General features: G+C 61.0%; 1 protein-coding gene across 1 annotated transcript in view; it reads right to left on the reverse strand.

The window, feature by feature from the left end:
• RAB10 (RAB10, member RAS oncogene family) overlaps window positions 1-2412 on the reverse strand; it is a 42910-nt gene extending 40498 nt beyond the window's left edge. The window contains exon 1 of the mRNA XM_080584243.1: window positions 1866-2412. Coding sequence (XP_080440369.1) covers window positions 1866-1992 — 127 coding nt within the window. The 5' untranslated portion in view covers window positions 1993-2412. The remainder of the gene's footprint in view (window positions 1-1865) is intronic.
• Between the last annotated feature and the right edge of the window lie 9392 nt (window positions 2413-11804).

Below are 11804 nucleotides of genomic sequence, written 5' to 3' on the forward strand. Positions count from 1 at the left end.
GACTCATCTGAGCTCTTTCCTGAACGTCTCCTGTTCGGCTGCGAAACCCGCCCGGCCCGGGCAGCTGCCGCAGCAGGGCTCAGGCTATCGCAGCAGTCACCTCCACGGGCTGCGCGCCCCTCCTGGATCGCCCATATTCCTGCCACTGCTGCACCAGGAAAACCTGAGAGTGGTTGAGAAAGCTCACTTTGAGGCAGATTGCTTGGCTGCTTTGTTGTAACGATGCCGACAACAACTGGGCAGGTGTTTGAGCCCCCTGCAAAAGCTGAGGATTTTTCCCTCGCGGCTGGGCTGCATTTAAAGGCATTTGCGAACGGTCTCCATTTCAGTTGGCATTGCTTGCACAGACGCACACCTTCCCACCAGGTTTCCTCATTAAGCAATTGCAGACAGAAGAACTCAGGAAACAATGCAGTGAAGCCACCTTCATGCAGTTAAGCACCTGAAATTCAGCACCACGTGGAAAACCCATTTGCGTCCCCAAATCTGTCAAATTCCCCTGCGAAGACGAAAACCTGACACCCTCTGACCCAGCGACCCACCTCGAGTGGTGCCTGCAGCTGCCATACCTAGACATTTAGCTCAAAATTCAGGAAATGAAACTTGCCTTTTAGTGCATACGCACTACACTTTACCTACTCCGGAGATACCCGCTGGCCTAGCTCGGTCCGACCGCTCAGAAACGCCCTCAGCCTGCGCTCGTGCACATTTGCTGCTAAACCTGGTGACACTCTGCTGGAAACCTCAAAACCTGCCGGGCGATGAAGCCCGAGAACTCATTATTAACATCACTGGTCACTAAAACACAAGCCCTCTGGAGCAAGAGCCACCATATATATACATATATGTATATATATAAATACCTGCTGACTTCTTAACCAAGACGTCGGCTGCTTCTAGCTTTGCCAATGGCCAGGAGCCTTCCCAGCACCCTCCGCCCGCGACGGACGCCATGTGACCCACGGCACAACTTGCCAAGCAGCACAGAACCACGCTGCGGCCCCAGCAGCAAAATAAACACAGCCTCCAGTAGCCCAGGCATGGGATGGTAAAAGTTGACATTAAGCAACCTTCGCTGCCCCCACCCCCACCGACCAAGAACTCCTCAGCAAAACCGCGAGCTGAAGCCCCAGCAGCTTCCAGACGACCGCTCCCTGGCACTTCGCTGCCCTCCGAGCCCAGACATCCTTCCTTTCGCTTCACATTACCGAGGTCTCGCTTGCGAGCGTCTGTTTTACGTCTCAAATTCTGAGCTATGATTTTCAGGGTAAAGTTGGGGCACTGAGGGGGAAGCACACAGGCGTGCGCTCGCACCTAGCGCTAAGGCTCACGCTGGCACCGCGTTCTCCTACCCTTGGTCAACAGCTGCATTGCCAATGGTTTAAGGGACTTCCATCGGCCACAAAAAGCCAGATCCAACTCATTTTTTTCCCCCCCGACGTGCGGCTCATGCCTGCACACGTTACACCACAAGGTACGGTGGAAGCATTAATTCCCTTAAATCGCCACCGAGGCCAGAAGGTTTGAAGCTGCCGACCTCAACGCTCCATCTGCAAAAACAAGGCGGCGGCGAGGAGAGGGAAAGCAAAACCCCGCGCGGGGCCACGGAGGGAGGGCGTCGGGCGGGCGAGGGGAAAGCGGGACGAAGGCACGGCCCTCGCCCACGGTGACGGAGCAGGGACCGGGGGGCTGGGGGGGGGGACATGGGGTGGGGATCCGGCCCCTGGTGTGAGACACCGGGGACACGGCTGGGGATGGAAGGGGGCAGGGGGGTGACAGGGGGATATGGGGGCAGGGGGATATGGGGACAGGAGGACACGGGGACATTTTGGGGGGGGGGGTCGGGGGTGTCGGCGGGCACTGACCGATGGTGGAGATGAAGGTGGTGTTGAAGGCATCGTCGGAGAAGCGGAAGAGCACGCAGGTCTTGCCGACGCCCGAGTCGCCGATGAGCAGCAGCTTGAAGAGCAGGTCGTACGTTTTCTTCGCCATGGGGAGGAGGCGCGGCGGCCGCCGCCGCCCGCTCCGGCCCGCTGCAGGCCCCCCGCCGCCCTCACCACCGGGCCCGCCCCTGCCGGCAGCACCGGCGACGAGGAGGAGGAGGAGGAAGAAGGAGGAGGAGGAAGGAGGAGGAAGGAGGAGGAACGGCGGAGGAAGGAGCCGACGAGGAGGGGGCCCACAAAATGGCTTCCTGCCGCGCTCCCCGCGCCGCCGCGGGCCTTCGCTGCTCCTCACCGGGAGGCAGCGGCGGAGCCCGGCCTCATAACCCCGGCCCCGCTCGGCCCTGCCCGGCCCTGCCCGGCCCGGTTCGGTTCGGTTCGGCCCGGCCCGGCCCTGCCCGGAGCTCCCGGCTCGGTAACGGCGCAGGCCGCCAGGAGGGGGGGGCGGCGAGGGTAGGGGGGCGGCGCTGAGGGAGGCGGAGGCGCGCACGCCGTGACGTCATCGCGCACGCCCGCCCCGCCAGGCTGCAGGCTGCACCGCGGTGACGTCACGCGGAGGGAGGGGGGAGCGCGGTGCGGGGGGGGGGCAAGGGCGCGGCGCTGCCTCCCCTTCGCCGCCTGCCCCAGGCGGAAGTCCCGCCCCTCCCCGCGGCGCCGATTGGGCGCGGGCGCTGCCTGTCGCTTCCGGGGGGTGACGTCGCGCGGGGAGCCCCGCGGGGGGGGGAGGGGCTGCTCCCGTGAGGTGATCTTGGGGCGCGGCTGCCTCAGAGCCCGGTCCGGGAGCCCTGAGCTTTGAGGAGTTTGTGCCTTTTTTAATAAATGTTAATAAATAAAGGTTTATTTTCGGTGCCTTGCTGGACGCCCACAGGATGTCCTGCCGCGGAAGGGGCCGTCGTTGAGCCCAACTCCTGCCTACACGCAGGAGTTAAACCATATGTCCAACAGCACGCGTATCCCCAGGCACCAAGCCGTGTACCCAAAAGCATTATCCGGACACTTCTTGAACCCCAGCAGGTTCTGGGCCGTGCCCACCTCCCCAAGGAGCTCATCCCAGCGCCCCACAACCCTCCTTTCAGTGACAAACCCCTGCCTAACGCCCTGCCCGAGCTTCCCCTGACTCAGCTTTAAGCCCTTCCCTCGTCCCCTACCGCCAGTCACCACGTAATTCACCTAATTCCAAAGATGTACTAGAAAAAAAAAACAGAATTGTGCCTCAAAAGTAGCCTCTCTTCACTGACAGAGAGGCAAACTGGGGCAATTACAAAATATTTTTACCTCTCCCCTATGTACAAGTGCGCCTCGCAGGTCTTTATTGAAAATGTCTCCTAGGTATGAATGAAAATATTTTCTTAGTATGCACATAAATGAGTATTTAAACCTCGGCATGTAAATATTTAGGTCATGCAATAAATGTAACTGTCTCACCCTCTGTAAAATACTTGTGTACAGCTGAAATGGTTGGAGGGGAAAATGCCAGTGCCCACGGAGAGCTCCACCGTGAAGAGACCGCCACAGGTACAAACGGGATTCACAGTCCCCCAAAGGTTCATCAGCACAAGCACATCGCTAGAGGTTTTCACAGATTTTTATAATAAACGTTGGTCCTAGAGAGCTTTGTTTGCAATGGAGTCCAAAGAAGCTTATCTTTTAGGCTCCTGGAGAGGAAGTAACAGGACATCTAGCATATTGCACTGCAAACGAGGAGTATTTTCTGCCTGGGTGTAGCCCCCGAGTCCCGCAGAAGACGCCCTGCCAAGGACAAGGACAGCCGTGCCCTGCGGTCCTGCTCCGGAGACCATCACCACAAGGCTGGCACGTTTGGGATGTCCGGAGAGGGGCAGAACAGCTCTCGCAGCTCTCCCCACCACGTCTTCCCAAGGATCTTCCTTCCTGATGTCAGGAGGGCACCGATCCCATGAGACGAGGGCTAATTTCTGAATTGGGACGAACAGAGCCAGCGAGGACCCGCGGGCCTCTCCTCGGCTGAACAGCTGAGGTTGCAACACCAGGCTGAAGATGCATGCCCTTCAGATCTTGCAGCGGGGAGGGAAAAAGTGAATCACACGCCAGTTGTGCAACAGTATTTGAGTTTGGGGAGGTTTGCTTGAGGAGAGCTGCAACACGCTGGGTTTGCTGGTTAGTCAAATCCTCTCACAAAGCAGGGCCCAGCCCTGGGTGTACGCAGGGCTGGGAAAGGTCTTTGTCATCCGCGAGGCATCGCCAGCCCCACGGCCTCAGCAAACAGCTTTGTTGTCGGCAGGCAGGGCAGGGACGTGACCTGCGCTGCTCTGCCCCAGGCGCGGGCTGGGCTGGCAGGGGGGGTCTGGCTCCTGGCCCCGCTCCTTGCCCTGAGGGACGAGCTCCAGGAGCCCTCTGGGACAGGCTCCATGGCCCCGCAGTCGCCTGCAGCTCCCACCATTTCGGGAACTGCTGGAACCCGAAACCTCGGCAAGGACAGGGTCCCTCGTGGGGCTGGCAGTACAGCCCCAGATGCTCAGCACGTTGTCTGAGGAGGAATGGAAAAGGAGCTGAAAGGACTCCGCGTGCTGCCACGCAGCGCTGTGCTCTTCTCAGAGCATTGCCGTGCTGCCGAGCACCCCGGTCCCTGAGCACCGAAATCTGGCCGGTGGGTGCCAGGAACCCTTCTGGTGGCAGACAAATGCAGCGTTCAGCTGCCCTCTTGAATTTGGTGTTGTTGTGGAGGCAAGGGTCTCAAAATAAATCTATATTGAACTACACCTAGGAGCTGGTCAAATTTTTTGAGACACTCTTGTGTCTCAAAATGTAAGAAATGTAAGAAGTGAGCTTCATCAGAAAGATGAATTCCTGAGAAGGGAAAGTAAAAGTGATACAAATCCAGGAGGGTCCCCGCACTGCTTTTCTTTTGCAAGTACTTGCAGGCGTTGCATTAGGTTTCGCTGGCCTTTCCAACCACCCTTCAGCCTTCAGGGGATCTGTGCAGCAAGATAAAAGCAAGCCTCCTAAAAGTGCAACCTGCCGTGTCTGGAGGATGGGTCAGCGTCTGGAGAGGCTCCTACCACGGCTGCTGGCAGGGCCGGGGGTTCTCCAGCTTGGTTTGTGCTTCCCTGCCTCTTCCTACATCTGTCCCCCAGCCCAGCTGCAGCGGAAAGCCAGAGAATAAGAGGAACAAAAAAGCCAGCTCCACGCCTCCGAAGCAGGGACCGTCTCTTCCCAGATTCTGTCCTTGCAGCCACCCTGGCATCGAGAGCAGAAGTACAGAAGTACTTCATCAGCACTTGAAGGCGGCAGGAAGGTCACGCAGAGCCCGGCCAGCCTTCAGCAGCGGGGCTCGGTGTGCCAGGGACGTATTTAGCCCCGCGTGCTCCCGGCTCGGCCGCTGGTGCCCAGCGCGGGCTGCTCGGCCAGGCTCAGCCCCATGGCAGGCAGCGAGGAGCTTTCTGCCCTCTTGTCTGCCCACGCATGGGGCACACGTATGAGGAGCCCTTCCCCAGATTTAAGGCTTTGGGGTCTTGTTTCTGAGCACCCCAGCCTGTTCCAGACATTCTCCCCCGCGAGAGTCCATCTGCTGACAAAGCTCCTGCCCTCTCCTCGCGGCACCGCTCGCCTGTGGTAATGCTGGGTCACGATCCCGCGCTGCCCGCGAGCGGAGGAGAAAGCCCGGCATTGTTGTCACTAGTGCTTTGCAGAGCCAGTCACCGCCTTGTTTTCTGGGGTTTTCACCAGGGAGGGAAGCAGCGACGAGAACAAGGGGCTGCGCGGCGGTGGGGCCGGTGCCATGAGGGGCAGCTCATGAGCAGAAGGCTCTGCAGGAGCACGATAACAATTAATCATCGGTCACCCAAAAAGGAAGATAAAATGTCAGTCCCCGGGACAGTGTAGAGAAGCCCCCCACCCCTGCACCAGAGGTTTGTTCTGTTTGAAGGAAAGTTTGGGTGCATTTGGGGAAGGGTGGGAACTCCTCGCCACAGATTTAGCGCTGTAAAACCAGAGCTCTGCCTCTTTATGTTACATCTTGCCAGCAGATTATTAAATCCTTTAATCTCTGAGCATCGATGTTGATCTAGTTGCCTTACAGATATTGCTCACACCACATCTGTTGAAACCCCATTCCGAGATAAAGGCCCAGCGCCTCCCACCTGGCTGCCAGCACTCCCTCTTCCCCTCTCTCCGCTCCCCCCGGGTGACAGCAGAGATGGGAAGAGGGACGTGGGACACAGCCTGGGACGCTTGCTTGCTTTTCCTGCACGAATCCCACCAGGACAAGGCCGCTGAGCATGGCCTCGGTGCAAATCGGGGCAGAGCTGGGACCCTCTTTACCCCATGTCCCGGTGGTTCTCCAGCCGGGGGGTCCTGGTGGAGCCCCCTGGGGCCACCTCCGAGGGCCTTCTCTGAGCACACCCAAGGCCAAGAAGCCACGCTTTGCGGGGTCTTTGCTGCTCGTCCCCCCTTCCTCAGGAGATGCAGCTCATCGTTCGTCCCGCTGCCGTGAGCATCTGGGGTCATGCTGGAAACGGGCGGTTTCCTTTAATTATGCGCCTGTGGACTGGAAGGGGCTGGAGCGCGGCGCTCCGACTTGGCTCCCTTACCGAAGCCGCCGTCTAATTATAGAAGAGTCAGCTGCCAGCAAACTGATCCGTCCTAAATCCAGGCTTTGGTTAAGCTGCACTTGCCCCTCCAACTGCCCCCCCCCCTTGGGATAAGGGGTAAATCTACCCGAACAATCCCCTTGTTGCCCCCGGGGTGGGCTGCGGGAGCCCTGCCTTCACTGCCCAGCCTGAGCCCAGCCTCGCTGCCTGTTGGGTGCCCTGCAAATGCCCAGGCTGCAGTGGGAAAATTCACCCAAAGAAGTGATCTCAGCCCGACGGGGTGGGCTTGAGCACCGAGAGCCCGAACCACAGCCCCAGAGGCTGGTGGAGGAGATCCATGGGCAGAAATCCACCGGAGCTCAGCAGGGAGGAGCTGCGAGCGCCTGGGAGCGCGATGGGATGCCCTCGGGCTGCGGGCTCGGCTGCCAGGAGCGGGGAGGTCTCCTGGGGTTGCTCTTTCAGCAGCTTCTGCACCTTGCCTGCTGGACGAGGGGCGTTTGGGAGGCGTTTATAGCACAGTCAGAAGGACTTGGCAGTAACTGGAGACTAATTCCCCAGGTATCTTTTGCAGAAACAGCATGGCAGGACGCAGTCTCTCAAGTTCATAGGGAACAGAAAGCGTCTGACACCGAGACGGGAGCTGCCCCCGTCCTCTGTGTCGCTGCTGGACAAGGACAGCAGGCGGTGCTGGGGTGCTGCCCACCTGGGATTTGGGATCGGAGGCCCCTGGGGGCTGCTCCCCGTGTCCCCCACAGCTACCATGGCAGAGGGCTGAGGCCACCCCAGGGACCACGCTGGCTGCAGAGGGTGCTCTTGGTGCTTCTCCCGAGCTCGGCACAGGTTCCAGCAGCCTGGGAGTGCTGCCGGGGCAGTGGTTGTTCCAGGGCTTTCTCCAGCTTATTTTCCCACTTATTTCTCCAGATTATTTTCCTGCCACGTCCCTGATGGGTCTCTGCGGGGCACTGAGAGGCATCAGGGGCCATAAAAGCACCAGGGTGGGAGGAAACCAAAGGGAAACTGTCCCCAGAGCCCCACTGCCAAACACCCAGGGGCTGAGGAACTGGCTACAGCCAGGACAGATCAGAACAGGAGTGGGCTGGGGTGGGCACGGCGTCCCAGGGGTGCCCACAGTGTCCTAGGGGTGCCAAGGTGTGCGAGAGGTGGCTGTGGTGTCCCTGGGGTGACCACGATGTCCCCGATGTGACCATGGTGTCCTAGGGATGGCAGAAGTGTCCTGGGGCTGGCCGTGGTACCAAAGCCAGCCAGATTTCTCAGGGCTGGGTACACCCCAGGGGTGTCTGCGCTGTCCCAGCAGCAGCCACGATGCCCCAGGGATGGCTGCGATGTCCCAGGGTGGCTGTGACACACAGGGACACTTCTATGGGGACACTTTTATGATACGAGGAAGTGGTCTCCAGTTGCACCAGGAGAGGTCTAGACGGGACATCAGCAGATTTTCTTCATGGAGAGGGTGGCGAGGCCCGGGGCAGCAGGGGAGTCCCCCTCCCTGGAGGCATTTAACAGACGCGAGGACGTGGCACTAAGGGACATGGCTCAGCGGTGGGACTCGGTAGGTCAGGCTGATGGTTGGACGTGGTGGCCCTGAAGGCCTTTCCCGACCGAGGTGCCTCCTTGACTCTCTGGTGGGGAGAAGAGGCAACGCCGAGCGGTGCCCGGGGCCGCGGGAAGCCCGTGCAGCATTTTGGGACTGGTGAGTGCAGCAGGAGGCAGGAGGGGCTCCAGGCTCACAGCAGCAGTTCCCCTGCGGCCTGGGGAGAGGCCCCTGGTGGAGCAGGCTGTCCCCCTGCAGCCCACGGGTCCCACACGGAGCAGATCTCCACGCTGCAGCCCGTGGAGGAGCCCCCGGTGGAGCAGGTGGATGTGGCCTGGAGGAGGCCGCGGCCTGTGGAGAGCCCCCGCAGGAGCAGGCCCCGGGCCGGAGCCGGGAGTGTTTTGCCCGTGACAATAACTGCTGAGCGATCTCCCTGTCCTCATCTCAACCCCTGAGCCCTTTCCGTGGGATTTTCCCCCCTTTTTCGTTTGAGGAGGGGGAGGGCGAGCGGCTGTGGTGGAGCTCAGCTGCCCGGCAGCACGAAACCACCCCGCAGGCCCTGTCCCCCCCACCCTGGGGACAGCCCTGAGCTCGGCCACCAGCCGGGCCCCTGCTGACACCTGCGGGCGAGCGAGTGTCCCTGCATGTCACCCTGTCCCCGTGTGTCACCCTGCCCCTTAATGTCACCCTGCCCCTTAATGTCACCCTGCCCCTGCGTGTCACCCTGCCCCAACAGACGGCCCCGTCCCGCCGTGTCGCACCGCCCCTGCCATCGCCTTCTCCCTGCGTGTCACCCCTCCTGCCACGTCACCCTGTCCCTCTGTGTCCCTTTGTCCTCATGTCCTGCCCTTCCGAAATATCACTCCCTCCCGTGTGTCGCCCTCCCACATGTCACCACAGCCCCCTTGCACCGTTCGCCTTGGGGACAGCTTGGGGACACCAGGGACCAGGCTCCCTGCCCCATGGCACAGGGGCTGGGACCGTGGGGGTGACACGGGGATGGGACACGCAGCCTGTGCCACCCCACGGGGGGGCTGACCCCACCTGGCTGCTGTGCCCCCAGGGGTGGACCCCTGCCCTGGGCCTGCTGCAGAACGGTGACATCCCAGCGGTGTCCCCCTCCGTGTCCCCGTCCGTGTCCCCAGTACTGCCCCCAGAGCCCACGGCGGTGCCACTGAGCGACGCCAGGAGCTGCCGGGGGTTGAGACGAGGGGGCTGGAGCTGGTGGGCAGCAGGGGGGGGACCCGTCCCCATCTCCATCCCCACCTGCCCCCCCCAGCTTGCTGCCCCGGTGCGTAGGGGCCCCGAATGCCCACGGGGAGAAGTGGCATCGCAGCCCATGGGGACCCCCCCGGGCCCACGTGTGGGGTACGGAGCTGCCCGGCCCTGCTTTGCAGTCTGGGGGGGGCACCCAGGGGGCACCCCGGGCCCCAGCCACCGCCCCCTCCACCTCCCCATCATCTCCTCCGTCCCCTCCATCCTCCCTCAACCACCCCCTGCACCCCCCAAAAACATCTCCCCACCCCCATCCCTTCCTCCACCCCCCCACTGCCGCCCAGCCCCCCCATCACTCCCTGCCGTGCCTCCCCAGCCCCTTCAATCTCCCCCCATCCCTGCCCCTTCCCCTCTCCCCCACCTCGAAGCCCCCCAGCGGGGCTGTGCCCCCGGGCACCGTCCCCCTCCCCGGGGACAGGGATGGCACCGGGCAGCCCCGCATGGTAGCAAATGCCCTCGTTAGTTAATTACGGGATAATCTCGGCTTCCGGCTGCCGGGCTCCATTAACCACCAGGACGGTTCAGCCCCCACCCAGCCGCCGGCTGCCGGGGAAGGTTCCTGATGGTTCCTGATCCTGGGGGACCGGGACCAAGGGGGGGTCGCTGTGGGGTGTGGGGGCAGCGCAGCGACCCCAGGCAGAGGGGTGAGGGGAGCGGGACCCGGTCCCTGCACAGGCTGGGGGGGCCGAGGCCAGCACCTCCCACAGCCCCGTCCTGCACCTCCCGTCCCCCGCCCCGCTCCTTGTGTCCCACAGCCGCTACCCTGCACCCCACATCCCAGTCCCGCACCCTGCACCCCATATCCAGCGCCTGCATCCCAACCCTGCATCATGTCCTGCATCCTGCATCCCGTGTCCCAAGTCCCACACCCTACGTCCTGCATCCCACACCCCCGTCCTGTACCTGTCCCCTACACGATGTGCCCTGCATCCTGCACCCCATCTACTTCTTCTTGCACCCTGCATCCCACATTCCAGTCCTGCATCGTGTCCTGCACCCTGCGTCCCACAACCTGCATCCCATATCCTGAATCATGTACAACACCCCCCCACACACACATCTTGGATCCTAGTCCTGCATCCCACGACCTGCATCCCATAACCCAAATCCTGCACTTGGCACCCTGCATCCCAGTCCTACATTCTGCATCCCGCATCAGGCACCCTGCATCCCACGACCTGCATCCCATAACCCAAATCCTGCACCTGGCACCCTGCATCCCAGTCCTACATTCTGCATCCCGCATCAGGCACCCTGCATCCCACGACCTGCATCCCATAACCCAAATCCTGCACCTGGCACCCTGCATCCCAGTCCTACATTCTGCATCCCGCATCAGGCACCCTGCATCCCACGACCTGCATCCCATAACCCAAATCCTGCACCTGGCATCCTGCATCCCAGTCCTACATTCTGCATCCCGCATCAGGCACCCTGCATCCCACAACCTGCATCCCATATCCCGAATCCTGCACCTTGCATCCCAGTCCTGGATCTTGCGTCTCACACCAGGAACCCCGCACCCCACATCACATCCCAATCCTGCATCCCGTATCCCAAATCCTGCATCCCAGTCCTACATCATGTCCTGCATCCCACACCCAGCCTCCTACACCCTGCATCCTGCACCCCTCACCCCTCACCCCACACCAGGTACCCTGCATCCCACATCCCACTCCTGCATCATGCCCTGCACCCCTCAACCCACATCCCATACTGTGCACCCCACATCACATTCCCAGCACCCTGCATCCCAATCTAACATCACGTCCTGCACCTCATACCCCGAATCCCACATCCTGCACCCCACATCAGGCACACTGAGCCCTGCATCCCAATCCCAAATCCCAACCCTGCATCCCACTCCTGCATCCCAATCCTGAGTCATGCCCCACACCCCAGTCCTGAATCACATCCCACATCCCAATCCTGCATCATGTCCTGCATCCCAATCACACATCCCAATCCTGCATCCCAATCCCGAATCCTGTCCTGCATCCCAATCCTGAGTCATGTCGCACATCCCATTTCTGAATCTCATCCTGCATCCCAATCCTGAATCCCGTCCTGTATCCCAATCCTGCACCCCAATCCTGAGTCATGTCCCACATCCCAGTCCTGAGTCATGTCCCACATCCCAATCCCAAATCCCGTCCTGTATCCCAATCCTGCACCCCAATCCTGAGTCATGTCCCACATCCCAGTCCTGAGTCATGTCCCACATCCCAATCCCAAATCCCGTCCTGTATCCCAATCCTGCATCCCAATCCTGCATCATCTCCCATATCCCAATCCTGCATCTACATCCCACATCCCAATCCTGAGTCATGCCCCACATCCCAATCCCGAATCCCATTCCACATCCCAATCCCACATCCCAATCCCGTATCCCAGTCCTGCATCCCAATCCCGAATCCCATCCTGCATCCCACTCCTGCACCCCAATCCTGAGTCATGCCCCACATCCCA

This window comes from Anser brachyrhynchus (assembly GCF_964034855.1).
Source record: "Anser brachyrhynchus genome assembly, chromosome: 3".
NCBI classification, from domain to species: Eukaryota; Metazoa; Chordata; class Aves; order Anseriformes; family Anatidae; genus Anser; species Anser brachyrhynchus.